The 18,496-nt window shown below is 44.0% G+C and overlaps 1 protein-coding gene across 1 annotated transcript in view; it reads left to right on the top strand.

Moving 5' to 3' along the window:
* Positions 1–18,496, top strand: part of LYRM4 (LYR motif containing 4) — a 98,611-nt gene that overhangs the window by 14,572 nt on the left and 65,543 nt on the right. The window contains exon 3 of the mRNA XM_075213018.1: positions 12,195–12,315. Coding sequence (XP_075069119.1) covers positions 12,195–12,315 — 121 coding nt within the window. The remainder of the gene's footprint in view (positions 1–12,194; positions 12,316–18,496) is intronic.

The following is an 18,496-nucleotide window of genomic DNA, read 5'->3' as shown; positions in this document are numbered from 1 at the left end:
CCGTCCAACAGTCATTTGCCATGACCACAAAATACGATAGTAGTCACCCTATTGCAAAGCGCATAACTGCGGCTGTAAATGCTATGTTGGTGTTAGACGTGCGCCCGGTGTCCGCCATCAGTGGAGTGGGATTTAGAGGGTTGATGGAGGTATTGTGTCCCCGGTACCAAATCCCGTCGAGATTCCATTTCACTAGGCAGGCGATACCAAAGATGTACAGAGAAGTACGAGCAAGTGTCCTCAGTGCTCTTAAAAATGCGGTTGTACCCACTGTCCGCTTAACCACGGACATGTGGACAAGTGGTTCTGGGCAAACGAAGGACTATATGACTGTGACAGCCCACTGGGTAGATGCAACCCCTTCCGCAGCAGCAGCATCAGTAGCAGCATCTACACAACGTCTGCTCCTGCCAAGGCAGGCAACATTGTGTATTACAGGCTTTAATAAGAGGCACAACGCTGACAACCTATTAGAGAAAATGAGGGAAATTATCTCCCAGTGGCTTACCCCACTTAGACTCTCCTGGGGATTTGTGGTGTCAGACAACGCCAGTAACATTGTGCGGGCATTGCATATGGGCAATTTCCAGCACGTCCCATGTTTTGCCCACACCGTTAATTTGGTGGTGCAGCATTACCTCAAGAGTGACAGGGGTGTGCAGGAGATGCTTGCGGTGGCCCGCAAAATTGCTGGACACTTTCGGCATTCTGCCAGTGCCTACCACAGGCTCGAGGCACATCAAAAAAGCATGAACCTGCCCTGCCATCACCTCAAACAAGAGGTTGTGACGTGCTGGAACATCACCCTCTATATGCTGCAGAGGATGGAGGAGCAGCAAAAGGCCATTCAGGCCTACAACGCCACCTACGACATAGGCAAAGGAGTGGGGATGCGCCTGAGTCAAGCGCAGTGGAGACTGATTTCCGTGTTGTGCAAGGTTCTCCAGCCATTTGAACTTGCCACACGAGAAGTCAGTTCCGACACTTCCAGCTTGAGTCAGGTGATTCCCCTGATCAGGCTGTTGCAGAAGCAGCTGGAGAAAGTGAGGGAGGAGCTGGTAAACCATTGCGATTCCACCAAGCATGTAGCTCTTGTGGATGAAGCCCTTCGTACGCTTTGCCAGGATCCGCGGGTGGTCACTATTTTAAAGGCAGAGGAATACATTCTGGCCACCGTTCTCGATCCTCGGTTTAAAGCGTATGTTTGGTCTCTGTCTCCGGCGGACACATTTCTGCAGCGGTGCAAAGACCTGCTGGTCAGGAGATTGCTTCCTCAGAACGTTGAAAAAATGATGTTCATAAAAATGAATTATCAATTCCTCAATCAAGTAACAAATTCAACAAATTAAACCAAACTAAAAGTAAAATGCCCTGTCATAATCAAAAACAAGAGGTATTGACGTGCTTGAACTACTGTAGTGTTTATAAGTTATAAACACTACACTTGAAAGCTTGAGCCTTTAATAGAAAAAGTCACTCTTCATTGCACCAATATTTGCAACAGGGACAGTTTTTAGTTAACAAAGTCAACAAATAACACTTCGACCCTGTCTGTCTTTCACATACTTGATGGGATCTCAATGATGAATGCTCTGTACCATGGTCGTCTAAAACAAGAGGTATTGACGTGCTTGAACTACTGTGGTGTTTATAAGTTAGAAACACTACACTTGAAAGCTTGAGCCTTTAATAGAAAAAGTTACTCTTCATTGCACCAATATTTGCAACAGGGACAATTTTTTGGTTAACAAAGTCAACAAATAACACTTCAACCCTGTCTGTCTTTCACATACTTGATGGGATCTCAATGATGAATGCTCTGTACCATGGTCGTCTAAAACAAGAGCTATTGACGTGCTTGAACTACTGTAGTGTTTATAAGTTAAAAAAACACTACACTTGAAAGCTTGAGCCTTTAATAGAAAAAGTCACTCTTCATTGCACCAATATTTGCAACAGGGACAGTTTTTTGGTTAACAAAGTCAACAAATAACACTTTGACCCTGTCTGTCTTTCACATACTTGATGGGATCTCAATGATGAATGCTCTGTACCATGGTCGTCTAAAACAAGAGGTATTGACGTGCTTGAACTACTGTAGTGTTTATAAGTTATAAACACTACACTTGAAAGCTTGAGCCTTTAATAGAAAAAGTCACTCTTCATTGCACGAATATTTGCAACAGCGACAATTTTTTGGTTAACAAAGTCAACAAATAACACTTCGACCCTGTCTGTCTTTCACATACTTGATGGGATCTCAATGATGAATGCTCTATACCATGGTCGTCTAAAACAAGAGTTATTGACGTGCTATAACTACTGTAGTTTTTATAAATTATAAACACTACACTTGAAAGTTGGAGGAGGTATTGTGGCCCCGGTACCAAATTGGGTACCGGGACCACTGCACTATGCAGTCCAGAAAGCTACCTCGGTGAAACGTTTTGGACTAAAAACAATATTGTGAGGTGTTCAGAATAGACTGGGAATTAGTGGAAATGATTGTTATTGAATGTTATTGAGGTTAATAATAGCGTAGGAGTGAAAATAAACCAAAAAACTTGATTTTAACACTTTTTATGTTTTTTTCAAAATAAATCCGAATCCAAAACCTTAAATCCGAACCAAAACCTTTCGTCAAGTGTTTTGCAAAACAAATCCGAACCCAAAACCTCAAGCAAATCCGAATCCAAAACACCAAAAGTGGCCGGTGCACATCCCTACTTTAAAACAGTCTCTGTGTTTCTGTCATGATCTGCCTACAGCGTACGCATTACATGCTGCTTTGCATGGCAGCTCCTGCCTTTTTGTCATTCTATTATTTGTATTTCTATTTTGTGTTCCAGCAGTACCTCTTTTCCCCAGAGGTGCTGCTATTGTGCATTATTCTTGTGCTTAAGGAGTTAACCTGTATGTTCACTAATTATCTCATGCACCTGGGTGTGTCTCATTCCCCTTATATATACCTGTTCCTCCCAGCAGTCATTGCTGGTTATTGTTGTCATCCTGATGTCATATCCTGTGGTTCCACCTTGTGATTCTTTCTCCTACCCTGCTCCTGTGATTGTATGCTGCATTGGGATCTATCTCAGCATACTATCTGCTGACCTGTTCCTTATTTGTACCTGGGACTTATCCGTGTATTTCCCTGTGCATGCTGTCTGGAATATTACCTCACCTCCTATTTACCTGCATCAGCTGTATATCTGGTAAACTCTGCAAGATATTATCTCATCAACTGTTCACCAGCAATAAACATTGTTTGTTTTCTCCACCTATCCATGACTCCTCAGCTGTATTTCTACTCTGATTCGTGACAGTATAACCAGCCCAAAAAACAGCTTTGGAGTCAGGTGAAAGTTTTGTTTTATTCTGGGACTTTTTTTTGCTGCAATCAAGCTTTCATTTGTCTTTTGCAACATGTCTGTTTTACCAATCATGGAATTACCCCTGCTACAAACCTTACAAATGGATATTATATTGTTGCGCTCCCAGCTGGCCGGATTTTCCGCTTTGCTTTTGGACCCACTCAGGAGACTATCAGAGACGGTTTCACTGAAATCTAATGCTGCTGATTTGACCCAGCCAACTCTGTCTGCTGCTGAATCTGTGCCGCCACCACCTTGCAATAATACCATGTCAAATTTGCATTTAACTAACAACTGCAGTTTAACTAATGCCTGGTTCACAAGTGGGCCACGCCCCCATCTGACCGAAGTGGAGCGACAGCGCAGAGTAACCAACAAACTGTGTCTCTACTGTGCCAGCAATGCACATTTCTTGCAGGACTGTCCTGTCCGTAGACCACGTCAGCTTACTGAACCATCTCCTGTTGTTTCCTCTCGGCACTCCAAATCTGTTTATGCTCCAGCATTCCTGTTCTCTGCGAAGAGACCCAATCTGCCAGCTCCAGCCGCCTGTCCTGAGGCACCCATTCCCTCTGTCTCCTGTGCCGAGGTGCCAGCCTCTGTCTCCTGTGCCGAGGTGCCAGCCTCTGTCTCCTGTGCCGAGGTGCCAGCCTCTGTCTCCTGTGCCGAGGTGCCAGCCTCTGTCTCCTGTGCCGAGGTGCCAGCCTCTGTCTCCTGTGCCGAGGTGCCAGCCTCTGTCTCCTGTGCCGAGGTGCCAGCCTCTGTCTCCTGTGCCGAGGTGCCAGCCTCTGTCTCCTGTGCCGAGGTGCCAGCCTCTGTCTCCTGTGCCGAGGTGCCAGCCTCTGTCTCCTGTGCCGAGGTGCCAGCCTCTGTCTCCTGTGCCGAGGTGCCAGCCTCTGTCTCCTGTGCCGAGGTGCCAGCCTCTGTCTCCTGTGCCGAGGTGCCAGCCTCTGTCTCCTGTGCCGAGGTCACATCATCTGCCTCCAGCTTGGAGCCTGCTGCCACTGTGTCCGGTTCCGAGTCTCCTGCCACTGTGTCCGGTTCCGAGTCTCCTGCCACTGTGTCCGGTTCCGAGTCTCCTGCCACTGTGTCCGGTTCCGAGTCTCCTGCCACTGTGTCCGGTTCCGAGTCTCCTGCCACTGTGTCCGGTTCCGAGTCTCCTGCCACTGTGTCCGGTTCCGAGTCTCCTGCCACTGTGTCCGGTTCCGAGTCTCCTGCCACTGTGTCCGGTTCCGAGTCTCCTGCCACTGTGTCCGGTTCCGAGTCTCCTGCCACTGTGTCCGGTTCCGAGTCTCCTGCCACTGTGTCCGGTTCCGAGTCTCCTGCCACTGTGTCCGGTTCCGAGTCTCCTGCCACTGTGTCCGGTTCCGAGTCTCCTGCCACTGTGTCCGGTTCCGAGTCTCCTGCCACTGTGTCCGGTTCCGAGTCTCCTGCCACTGTGTCCGGTTCCGAGTCTCCTGCCACTGTGTCCAGTTTTGAGTCTTCAGCCGCTGTCTCTGTTCCTGAGCTCCAGTCTGCTCCAGAGGGGGCGCTGCCCTTCCAGTCTGCTCCAGAGGGGGCGCTGCCCTTCCAGTCTGCTCCAGAGGGGGCGCTGCCCTTCCAGTCTGCTCCAGAGGGGGCGCTGCCCTTCCAGTCTGCTCCAGAGGGGGCGCTGCCCTTCCAGTCTGCTCCAGAGGGGGCGCTGCCCTTCCAGTCTGCTCCAGAGGGGGCGCTGCCCTTCCAGTCTGCTCCAGAGGGGGCGCTGCCCTTCCAGTCTGCTCCAGAGGGGGTTCTGTCCCTCCAGCCCGAGTTGCCAGTCCATGCGGTCCAGCCCGAGTTGCCAGTCCATGCGGTCCAGCCCGAGTTGCCAGTCCATGCGGTCCAGCCCGAGTTGCCAGTCCATGCGGTCCAGCCCGAGTTGCCAGTCCATGCGGTCCAGCCCGAGTTGCCAGTCCATGCGGTCCAGCCCGAGTTGCCAGTCCATGCGGTCCAGCCCGAGTTGCCAGTCCATGCGGTCCAGCCCGAGTTGCCAGTCCATGCGGTCCAGCCCGAGTTGCCAGTCCATGCGGTCCAGCCCGAGTTGCCAGTCCATGCGGTCCAGCCCGAGTTGCCAGTCCATGCGGTCCAGCCCGAGTTGCCAGTCCATGCGGTCCAGCCCGAGTTGCCAGTCCATGCGGTCCAGCCCGAGTTGCCAGTCCATGCGGTCCAGCCCGAGTTGCCAGTCCATGCGGTCCAGCCCGAGTTGCCAGTCCATGCGGTCCAGCCCGAGTTGCCAGTCCATGCGGTCCAGCCCGAGTTGCCAGTCCATGCGGTCCAGCCCGAGTTGCCAGTCCATGCGGTTCAGCCCGAGTTGCCAGTCCATGCGGTTCAGCCCGAGTTACCACTTGGTGCTGTCTGCCCTCAGGCTTCTCAAAGTGCTGTCTGCCCTCAGGCTTCTCAAAGTGCTGTCTGCCCTCAGGCTTCTCAAAGTGCTGTCTGCCCTCAGGCTTCTCAAAGTGCTGTCTGCCCTCAGGCTTCTCAAAGTGCTGTCTGCCCTCAGGCTTCTCAAAGTGCTGTCTGCCCTCAGGCTTCTCAAAGTGCTGTCTGCCCTCAGGCTTCTCAAAGTGCTGTCTGCCCTCAGGCTTCTCAAAGTGCTGTCTGCCCTCAGGCTTCTCAAAGTGCTGTCTGCCCTCAGGCTTCTCAAAGTGCTGTCTGCCCTCAGGCTTCTCAAAGTGCTGTCTGCCCTCAGGCTTCTCAAAGTGCTGTCTGCCCTCAGGCTTCTCAAAGTGCTGTCTGCCCTCAGGCTTCTCAAAGTGCTGTCTGCCCTCAGGCTTCTCAAAGTGCTGTCTGCCCTCAGGCTTCTCAAAGTGCTGTCTGCCCTCAGGCTTCTCAAAGCGCTGTCTGCTCTCAGGCTTCTCAAAGCGCTATCCCTGGCAAGCCTTCTGCCCAGTCCGGGCCTGCTGGCAAGCCTTCTGCCCAGTCCGGGCCTGCTGGCAAGCCTTCTGCCCAGTCCGGGCCTGCTCCCAAGTCTGCCGCCCAGTCCGGGCCTGCTCCCAAGTCTGCCGCCCAGTCCGGGCCTGCTCCCAAGTCTGCCGCCCAGTCCGGGCCTGCTCCCAAGTCTGCCACCCAGTCCGGGTCTCCTGTCAAGCCTGCTGCCAAGTCCGAACCATCCGTTGCCAAGGGTGCCAAGTGTGAGCTGTCATCTACCTTTGAGGGGCACCTTTCTCAATTTAGTGCTCTACTGAGGTTTTGTGCTTCTTATTTCCCCTCAGTACCTAGCCTTGCCAGTGACCCAAAGAGGCAAGTTTTGTTTTTGTTAACACATTTTAGAGGAGAGGCTATGGAATGGGCAAACCCTTTTGTTGAGTCTGATCACCCCATTCTTTCTGACTTACAACTATTTGTCGAGGCAGTGATCAACAAGTTTTCACCAACACCTCCCGCTATGCCTTGTTACGGGGCCTCTGTATTGTCAGCAGGTCCACCCATCTCACCTGGCCTAGAGATTTCTTTGTGCTCCACCCAATTGGTTCAAACTGCTGTTCCAGGGAATTCTCGCAAAAAGAAAAAGCGGAAGAAGAGAGCAAGGTCTACAGAGCTGGAACTGACAGCTGGCATAGTCTCCTTTGCCCATCCACCCATGGACGAGGACTTTTCTGCCGGGCCCCCAATTCTGGACTATGATTCCGATGAATTCAGACATTTTTGGTAATTGGGCGTCTGGAATCCGCCCTTAAGGGAGGGGGTACTGTCATGATCTGCCTACAGCGTACGCATTACATGCTGCTTTGCATGGCAGCTCCTGCCTTTTTGTCATTCTATTATTTGTATTTCTATTTTGTGTTCCAGCAGTACCTCTTTTCCCCAGAGGTGCTGCTATTGTGCATTATTCTTGTGCTTAAGGAGTTAACCTGTATGTTCACTAATTATCTCATGCACCTGGGTGTGTCTCATTCCCCTTATATATACCTGTTCCTCCCAGCAGTCATTGCTGGTTATTGTTGTCATCCTGATGTCATATCCTGTGGTTCCACCTTGTGATTCTTTCTCCTACCCTGCTCCTGTGATTGTATGCTGCATTGGGATCTATCTCAGCATACTATCTGCTGACCTGTTCCTTATTTGTACCTGGGACTTATCCGTGTATTTCCCTGTGCATGCTGTCTGGAATATTACCTCACCTCCTATTTACCTGCATCAGCTGTATATCTGGTAAACTCTGCAAGATATTATCTCATCAACTGTTCACCAGCAATAAACATTGTTTGTTTTCTCCACCTATCCATGACTCCTCAGCTGTATTTCTACTCTGATTCGTGACAGTTTCAAAGGAATTAGTGGACAGTGAAAAGATGAGTGGAGAAATGTATACACAATTTTGTAAGTTAAGCACCCTTATTCGAATTGAACAGCATCTGACCTCTCACCACTCGGACCAAGCGTCACATAGTGTTAATGTTGTCATCTGCTAGCACACAGGCTTATCTGTCATCAAAAAAGGAAGGAGTGTGAATAACTGCCAATGTTATTATTAATGCAACCATGCTGTTAATACAATGAAATCACCCTAAAGGACATACAACTGTAAATCATAATATATCCATTATTAAAATTAATATTATCACATATATCCGGATAATCTATGCAGATGATTGCATACAATATGTCCTACATAAAATAAAGATTGATCTTTGGGTCTAAAGACAAGTGTTGATTAAATGTCAATACATAAATCAGAGAATGTATTCAGAGCTAAAAAATCTTTTCAATCAACTCCTATTAGAAAGATTTTAGTGAATAGAATAAAACTTAACTCAGTCTGATCAAAGTTTCAAATAAGATCAATAAATATTATATGTGCTCAACAATGTGATGAGAGCCTTTATTTAAACAACCCTTAGAATAGAGTTCCACATATGTGTGTAGATACATTGTATAAATGTATCAATAAGTTTATTGTTTAAAAAATCTGCGCTCCTCTTTTACTTTTCAGCTGGTCACATGACACAAATGGACCTATCAACACTGATCTTTGTGTGTGTGGAATTAACATAAGCAAACTAGCCTCACAAATCCACTGATATTAAAGTGTGCCACTTCTTTAGCAGAAAAACACTACAGATTGCAAGTCACAATCCTGGCAGGCCAGACCACTCTAGTGACTTCATATTGGGTTTGGCGCCACTTGACTTTAGTACTAAATGACTTTATTTTATTTTTTAAATATCTGTTCATTAAAGTCAAACATGACAAATAGCAGATATAATAGAAGATAGTACATTGGGATTGCACAGTACAGGAAATAACTCATGTACAACAAAAAAAAATTGTAAATCAGCATATGACGTACCAAAGAGAGAGACTCAAGAATTATCCTACGCAACTTATGTGCGTAAAATTGAAACGAAAAGAAGTGAGAGCCATGGACCGCATAAAACCATCACAAGCAATCAGCCCAGCAAAGCCCACCTGAGTACACACCTAATTGAGAATGGGGGGATTGTCAGCCACATTGCGTAACACATACCATGTGGTACGTTGTATGCATGCCTGGATTTGGTCCTTGGCAGAAGGGGTTAGAGTATTAATATAACTTTCCCAGATATCAAAAGAACTGCCCAATCCACTTTTCTTTAGCTAGCATCGTTTCCACCCAAGCCATATGGGGGAGAAGAGGGTTGCACCCATAGGAGAAAAATAAATTTACGGGTAGCAGCACTAATGACAACCAGTAAGTGCATCCCCTCCTCTAGTTATTCTCTGAGTGGCTGGGAAAATTTCCAATATTGCCTATTCCGGAATGAAGGGAACAGAGTTTACCAGTGTACATAATGGTATTTTAGCAGAAAGAGTGGGAAAATAAGCCAACTATTGGGAAATGCCAGTCTGAAGGGCAGAATAATCTGTGACATCCTTAGCATACCATAATGGATGGTAATAGCCTTACATTTAGGACTGTCCAGAGTCTCCTATCATGGGTATTGATGAGGTGAGAGATAAAAGTCTCTCTCCCTGCCTGCCTGCCAAATCCCGAAGAGTAAGGTTGCCATGTCTTCCTGAAAATTGGAACTCTGGACCAGGGAAAGATGGACAGATTTGTGTGCATTTAAGTAATGTTTGTGTCTGAGGAGATGCCACAGCTGACGAGTGGTTCATAAAAGCGGATCATCCTCAACATCCTGTGAGATCTCCTGATTGGGAAGATGTACAAACATCTTCAGATCAATGTCAGGCAGAAATTGACATTCAATAGCGGTATACGCATATACAGCTTGATTTTGCAACCAATTCTGTAGATATCTGAAAACAGCAGCATGGTTATAAGCAGTAACATTAGAGAGGTATTAACCTCTATTTGTCTTATAATGTTGCAATTTCCTCAAACTAATCCTTGGTCTCCTCCCATTCCGAATATATACTTTTCACATTCTTAGGGGCGTATTCAATTGTTAAGAAATCCCGCTGAGTTAAAACTGGATTTCATCTCGCAGCTCCTAAAAGAGCACAAGCCGGAGTGTAACCTGTCCTTTTGTGGTCACTAGGATCATTTGCTTATGCCGCAAAGGTATCAGTCATATTTTGTAAAAACAAACAAACAAAAAAAATGATAATGTGAGCTCTCATTACTGCCTGTGATGTCTCCCAAAAAGGAATAGATGTACCCCACTGCTCAATATTATAGTCCATAAATACCAACCACTCCCTATTCTGATAAGATGTAAAGTCCTCAGAGTTGGCTAAATAAGCAGGCCAACTCCAAAGATGGTTACTTTATTTTATTTATATATATATATATATATATATATATATATATATATGTATATGTATATGTATATGTATAAAAATATATATTTATATAATTTGCACCGATCACCGGCAACATTGATGTGTTGGAGGCTGGAAAAATGGGCAAGCGTAAGGATCACTAGGCGACTGGGTCTCCAAAATGACAGGTCTTGTGGAGTGTTCCCGTTAAGCAGTGTTTAGTACATGCCAAAAGTGGTCCACATGAGGATAACCGGTGAGCCCGCGACAGGGTAATGGGCGATCAAAGCTCATTGATGCGTGTGGGGAGTGAAGGCTAGCCCATCTAGTCCAATCCCATAGAAGAGCTACTGTAGCACAAATTACTGAGAAAGTTAATGCTGTCTATGATAGAAGTGTGTGTTTCTTCCAAACAACTTGACTCATTTGTTTGAAGCATGATTCACATCAGGCAAAGTTTCCTGTGAATAGAAAACTCCAAATTTGTGAGTGGTTTTTATAGGGCAGGGCAACTCTAACCAACACCTCCAATCTTGTCTCATTGATTGGATTCCAGGTTAGCTATCTCCTGGTGCCAATTAGCTTTTTTTTTTAGAAGTCATTAAACTAAGGGTTCACATACTTTTGCCAACCTATACTTTTGAATTGCATCTGATTTGGTATACACACCTAAGGTGATCTTCTGAATCCATCCTACCACCCGTCTCCTCCGCAATTTATATTCAATTTTAGAAAAAATTAACTTGCCAGCAGATCCCCAGGAAATAAGTTTGCATGCTGTAGCACTCAAGGCTCTGACTTGTACTAGGTGGTATTGCAGCTTTAAGTAATAAAAGGCATTAAAAGGAGGACAGTCACTGAATAATGAAAAAAAGAAAATATTTGATATAATTATATAAAGAAATGGGGAGATCATAATAAGATAAAAATGAAAAAGTAAAATAATGCAAGAGTAAAAGGGATGAATGCATACGAAAGAGCTTTAATGAAATAAGTCATTATAAACAATTTTACTGAGTTAGGTTGGATAGACTTTTGAAGTTATAACAAGCTTTTGTTTCTAATTTTATAAGAGTATATTAATGAAAATTAAGCAGTGAAATTTAGTGATTAAAAAATAGGGATAATAAAAAAATTATCCTATGTTTGAGAAATATGAATACACAGAAATTTGATGATAATAGTAATTGTGAAAATAAAACAAAAATAAAGGTCATAATGAATTGAGTATAGTTGTGCAAACTCAGGAAGTGATAGTTTGGTTTGATTGTGTTGGGAAGGCGCTTTGTCGCCGAATTTTGCCACTGCTTTCGATATCGAACCACAACTAGATTGAAGAAACAGAAAGAAGGACACAAAACTTCACCAAGCCTCTACCAGGCTGGGTGAACAAATTAGCTCAGAGAAACAAAAACTTTTTTTTCCCTTAAAGTCAGCTAGGTGGAGGGATACCATGCTTGTAGCACACACATTACTTTTATACTAGTAAAACATTCAAGTTTGTGTCCCTTGAATAATTTTGAGGTGGCCACCTAGTGTTGCATTTACCAAGAGTTGAGTCTGTTGGTCTGTCACTTGTTAATTAAAACACATTGCGTTTTATCATGTAATGGCCATAATTTAATAGATAAAAAGCTAATTATGCATACAATTGAAAATATTGTTTTCTGTGGCATTCCATACACCAAACACAAATGCAAACATTACTTACAAGTGGTTTGGCAATCCACTGTATCCGGTTGATCCTTCAACATCTGCCACTGTCAGGGGAGGCTGTCCTAGTTTCTGCTGGCAGCTTGTGGATGACCATCCCTGGCAGACAACGGTGGCATCTTCTCACATTTGCCAAGGCACCCTATTTTCATATAGGCAGTATGTTGACAATCAACCATATATTGCTGGCAGGAGTGAGGACAGCTGCTTCTGATGGCTGCAGATGTAAGGGTTACTAATATTTTATTTTTCTGTTTAATCTCTGGTAGCCCAACCAAAGTTGAATTTTCAGTTGTGTACGGATTGATTATTTAAATAATGTAATCTGTTCACTTTGCATGAAAAAGTATAGGTCCAATATCTAACATTATACCTTTTTCTTGCTAGAACATATGCGATCAGAAGAATAAGAGATGCTTTCAGAGAAAAAAAGAATGTTTGTGATTCTCATGAGATACAGACCCTTGTTAACTTGGGTAGAGAAAACTTGGATGTTATTCAGCGCCAGGTAAGAAATCAACAGTGACTCTTTACCAAGTCTGAAATTGCTTGTTTCAAAAAAACTGTTGTCTATATTACAATGACAGGCCTGATATCTTCATAAACTTTTAAAGACAGAAGGCAGAGAGAAAATGGTGCAGACTTGAATAATGAAAAATAATGAATGGCTTGACTAATGAAAACCATAGGTAAACCAAAATACTGCTAGTGAGTTGTAGGGTGATAAAATTCATATTAGTCACTTTCTAAGTTTACACTAAAATGTCCTTATTTTTTTAATTTTAACCAACAGATGTGCAAATATAATATATTTTTAAATGTACAGTATATATTTAAGAGTTCTTGATTATTTTTTTTAATGCATTTTAACATCATGTTCATCAATTAATACTGCTGAGAAAGTGAGTTTTAGCTGAATGTGTCTACATTTGCATTACATTTTTGGCTCAATGACAATTTTGCCTTTGGAGTCTGGCATAAAATATTTTTTAAAAGATTTAAAGTTTTCTGTCCTGAATGGGTGTGAACAGGATAAATGTACATGCTGGACAGTAATCTGTGCACACTTTGCAATTGGATGTAATTAGTCAACACTAAGCCATTAGTAATCTGTAAAATGTGTTGCAGAATTATTTTAAAAGCTGCAGAGATGATCCCTACTACAATATGGATAAAATATCTGTATGTATTTTTCCTTCTGTTAGCTCCCTGTCACACTGATCCATCATTAGACTTTTTCCAGTTGATACATTCTATAGAGTAATGGGTTTGAGCATGCTCTATCCTACTCTCATTTAAATAATTTCATGGGGTAGAAGGCTTAAAGGTTAACTCATTAAATTATATTATTATGTTCTGTAAACTTAAATATAATTGAGCTTTGAAATGTATTTTATTACAAAAAAGTTGAAGTATTTTTATATCGCACCCCTTGGTTGGTCTTTTGATTTATTTAGCATTTTATAACCTGCAGGTCTCCAGTTAAAGCAGGTAGTTACTGCATACATGTCACAGGGAGCACTGGAACAAAGTGCTAATTACAAGCAAAACAACTTCTATTCATAATTTCTCTTTCTTCCTATCTGGGGGACACTGCTACCATGGAGTTGTATGAGGGAACATGGAGTAGGCACTCAAATAGTTAACTTATTTTACTTCCTGCTGACAGGCTATATCCCCTCTGCAACTCCATGCAAACATCAGTGTATTTTGAGTGCCAGAGGAGTAAGGACCTCTGGTGTGCTGCTTGGCATCTACTCTTTTAGCAAAGATGGGCTTTTGTTTAGCTGATAGTTTAATTTATTTTATTTTAATAGCGGTGCTGGAACAAGCACACTACTCACAGTTTTCGGCTAGAAGTCGCAGTAAGAACAGAGGTTCTCACTGACTACATTTTTCTCTCCTCTACATATGCTGTTGGGTAAAACCCTGCAGGCTTAACTCTGGAAGCCTCGCAGAACAGGGGGTATTTAAGAATTAAAGGAATCTAGGCAAGGTCGACAGACAGGGTGGAGTTAATAAGATCCACCTGCCTTCATCAGCATGTTGGTTTCTTGTGGAGGCACCAATCCATTGCTGAGCACGGAGGAACCTTTGCAGTCAAACCAAACACACGTTGACTGCTGTCGGACTCCCTCCTGCCTGCTAGTGTTAGCAGGAAGCTAAGTATCTTTTCCTTTGCCTATCTCACATTGTACTTGCTGCATTGTATGCAAAGGGAAAGTATATTGTGTAGTATAGAGAATATAGTGAAGTTGATACATGTTACATCTATAATACATTCAGGTCTACTCACTACATTTTTTTTGTGTATTTATATTAAAAAAAAATAAAAAATACCTAGTCCTCTCGTAAAAATGTAGGAGATGACTTGGAGGCAGGAGAAAAAAAAAGCAGACCGATGGGCTTACTAGAGAGAAGCCTGCCTTCGGTCAGCATTCTCAGACTGCCAAGGAGGAAAGGAGCAATCTGGGGGAGAGAAAAGATATAGAAATATCCCCGCTTTTCTGCAGTAGTTGGTATGTTCCCAAGAGGGAAATACAATCGAGGCAGCCAAGGCTGAAATTCAAACAGGACATTGTTGCTTAGCCTTTTCACCTCTTCAAATCATTTTAAGCTGGTCCTTGGCCATCTGGTACTAAATACCTTTTTCTATCATTATTTACACATTATACATGTACAGTGTTTATATTGTAATAGTGGATGTATGTATGCTATAGTTTTGGAGTAAACATTGTGCCACATAAATCACAATTTATATACCTAAGTTTACTATAGGAGTATAGGCTGGAACCTAGGTGCGTGTGTATATATACATATTTATATGGTTGGGAGGTATTGTGGTGTATGTCACAGACAAAACAGTATCCTCTGAGAAAGTTATTTTTCCTTTCCCTACTCCATGGCTGCCCTTACAATGGGTTAATCCCTAATCAGCTAGTGTAGACAGGAAGAATTTTGTCCCACTTGGCCCCATATAAGATAGCTCCACCTCTTCCTCAGTGTCTTTTCTTCCTGTCTCAGCAGTGTGTAGGACAGGTAGTGTAGTGATTTGTTGTTTTTTTGGGGGTTTTTTTATTCGAGAGGGTTTACCTGCTGAGGTTTCTGGCTTTTCCTCTGTGCTGACTGCTGTGTGCAGTTCCAGCCGGGCAGTTGGACGGGAGTTCTCTGATAAATTCTTATGAGACTATCGGCGGTTGTGCACAGAGGTCACGCGCGAGCAGTGGGCTGCCGGTAGTCCTGTTCCCTGGGCAAGCGCACCTGTAGAAGGAATCAGGTGATATAATTATCTGCTAAGACTCACTATGATGATGTCGAGAGCAGGTGCAGCGCATTATATATGAGGTTCAGTGTTTTGCTTGGTGTTGGATGCTGCAGGATTTAGCAGCCATTTGGATAGTGCACTATGGACCAGGAGTCCCTCCAAAAAAAGCTGAAGGACACCCCAAGGTAAGCCCTTAGTAAGGGGTCTCTATTATTACTAGGATAGGTTACTTGGTTCCTTTTCTGTGTTTACAGTACCTCTGTGGAGCTTGTGCAGGGAAAAAGGAAATGCAAAGTGAAAAATCGTGTGTGTGCAGCTTGTGTTGGCAGATTGCAGAAGAATTGTACCGATCCATTATGTGTGTCATGCACCCCGGAAACTGTAGAGGAGCCCGCCCCCCCTGAACAATTCAGACAGTTCTTTTCATGGATGGTTAAAACGATGCAGGAGTTTCAGGCCCCAGAACAGAGCGCAACAAGGGCCAGGGTCCCTACAGTGGAAGATATGGAGGAAATGAGGCCAAGGCCGTCCTCTGAAACATTCAGTTCTTCTCAGAAATGGGACTCGGAGCCAGATAGTGAGGATTAAGTGAAAGAGGATCCCAGGATGTTTAATTTGGATACTGTGAATGTTATACTTACGCATATTAACAAATCTTTAGGTATTGAAGAGCCAACTGTGCCAATCAAACCGCAGGATGGATTGTTTTCAGAGCACAAAGTAAAGTCTAGGGTGTCCCATACGCATAAGGTGATTAAAGACCTGATTGCTAAGGAAGGTCAGGCCTTAGACAAGAGTCATCCTAACATGGGGAGACTAAATCACACGTACCCTTTTCAGGATGAGGATGTGCTGTAATGGTGTTCGGTGCCTAAGGTGGATTCAGCCATAGCTGGCTTATCCTCAAGGACCACTCTCCCGTGGGGTGATGGAGGTCCATTAAAATATGCTATGAATAGGAGAATGGAGACTTCCTTCAGGAAATTACACATCTCCTCAGGCATAACCCTAAAGTCTGGGGTAGCCATGGCTTCGGTAGCTAGAGCCCTAAGGCTGTGGGCCAATACTCTGCATACGGATATTGACGATGAGATGAATAGATTTGTATCTTCTCAAATCCTTAAAGATTATGCAGAAAAGCATTGATTTCTTGTTTGAAGCTGGGTTGGATACGATTGTGTTCTCTTCCAAGAGCATGACTACGGCAGTAGTAACAAGAAGGGCGCTCTGGCTACGTCCGTGGGCGGCAGATCATCAATCTAAAAGCCGTCTGACAACGCTTCCATATGAAGTTTCTTGTTTGGTGCAAAACTGGATAATCTAATGCAGAGGCTTGCAAGTGGCAATGCTAGTCGGTTACCACAGGACAGAAAGATGAGACGTTTTTGTTTAAGGAAGCCCGTGCCTATAGGCCAGGGAGACAATATTATAGACAAAGGATAATATGGCAAGACAGTCGTTTCAGCCATTCAGACCAAAAAAGGAAACAAGGACAGCAAAGACCCCTACAGATCCAGTCTCCACTAGCTCCAGTGGGCGGTAGGATATCACGCTTTGCAAAAGTTTGGATTCAGAGCACACAAAACAACTTGGTCCAGGAGATAGTCACCAAGGGCTATGCCATAGAATTCCATATCTACCGAGTAGGAAACAAATTTGTTCAGTTAAGAAGTACGTTGTCCTTCTTAAAACAGCAAGTGTTGCAGGAAAGCCTAAGAGGCCGGCTGAAAACAAAAGCAGTACCAGTACCGTAAAGTCAGGAAAACGGGTTCTATTCCAGACTGTTCCTCCTCCGGAAACCGTTTGGTGCCTTCAGGATGGTACTAGATTTAAGGGCGCTCAACAGATATGTGTGAGTAAAACATTTCCGGATGGAATCTATCAATTCAATTCTCAAAGCAGTAGAAACAGGAGATTTTCTGACGGCAATTGATTTAAAGGATGCATATTTTCATATGCCAGTCACCAGCAGTTTCTGAGATTTGGCATTCAAGGACGTCACTTCCAGTTCACTTGCATCCCATTTGGCCTTTCCACGTCTCCAAGAACATTCACCAAGGTCCTTATAGTTCTCATAGCAGCATTCGGGGAAAGAGGAGTGACTTTGTGGCCGTATCTGGACGATAATCTAATTTCGGCAAAGTCAGAAGAAGCAGCCTTGGAAGTTACAGCGCAAGTAGTCCAGTTTCTGAAACAGCACGGTTGGTTAGTCAATGTATCAAAAAGCCATCTGACCATCACAACAGCTTGTGTTTCTAGGAGTGCAAATAGTAGTGGAGTTGAACCGGCTGATCGGTGAATAGCGATACTGGTAACAGGTGAGTTTGCTTGTTACAGCGGCAGTCCCAGCGTGGAAGCAGTAGCGGAGTAGAGCTGGTTGATCCAAACGAACAAAGCAAGGCACAGCGGAAGAGATAAACCAACAGGTGCCTAATCCCATAGGAAGAATATGTAACTCAAAGAACAGACAATGGACCGAGGGACCATGGAAGGTTTTAAATAGCCCTCCATAAACCTATGCACCAATGGGAACTGGTAGGAGGTAACAAATAGGGGCAACAAGCAGCACATGCGCAGAACCAACTACATAGGAGCCTTGACACGAAGTAGTAGCCTGCATCACCGCTTCCAGGAAGGAGGTAACAACGCCGGCACTTATCTATGGGACCGGCGTGTGACAAGCACATAGTCTTATACAGTAATTGTACATCTCATGGCCTGACAAATACTGTATTTTTCCCTGATTGTTTTTATGATTTTCCAATGATTTTCCCCTGGAAATATTAGTTGTATCCGTCACTTAAAACAATGCTCTGTAGGAGATGCAATTTTCATTGTAACCCTTTTGATGTCGGCTTACAGTGATGCCACTCAAAGTAATTATTTTTTGCGGTAATGCAATCAATCGCAATATTCGTTACTGATATTTTAGTCATTAAAAAATCTCAGTATGGAAGTGTGACAGTGTTTACACTGTTTCTGTGGCACACTGATTACAGTAGCTGTATTACTGCCGTGGTTGTCCAATAGAAAAGCGGATAGCACTCATTATTACTGCGCCACCTCTGCGGTTAAGGCCCTGCTTGTACTGTACCTCACATGATACGTCCTATATGGTTGCACTCAGTGATTACTGTGTGCTACTTGCAGGGCTCATAGTATATCATCAAGAAAGATGCAGAAACTAGCAGAGATATATGAAATGACATAAATAGCCGCAGAAATACGTTCAGTTATCATTCTAGTGCATGATGTATGTGGGCATCTGCAACAGTGCTATCAAGCATAAATATAATTGCTAAATCATTGACACTGTAAAGATTCACACCACAAGATGCAAGCAAATTTCTTAAAAGTGCATCCTTTTGTAAAACAAATATGATCGTGTTTTATATGGCCTTATCTGTGTGGAGTTTGTATATTC

The sequence above is a fragment of the Mixophyes fleayi genome, chromosome 5 (genome assembly GCF_038048845.1).
Source record: "Mixophyes fleayi isolate aMixFle1 chromosome 5, aMixFle1.hap1, whole genome shotgun sequence".
In the NCBI taxonomy this organism is placed as follows: domain Eukaryota; kingdom Metazoa; phylum Chordata; class Amphibia; order Anura; family Limnodynastidae; genus Mixophyes; species Mixophyes fleayi.
The sequence above is the reverse complement of the archived record's forward strand: the minus strand, read 5'-3'. Positions and strand labels throughout refer to the sequence as shown.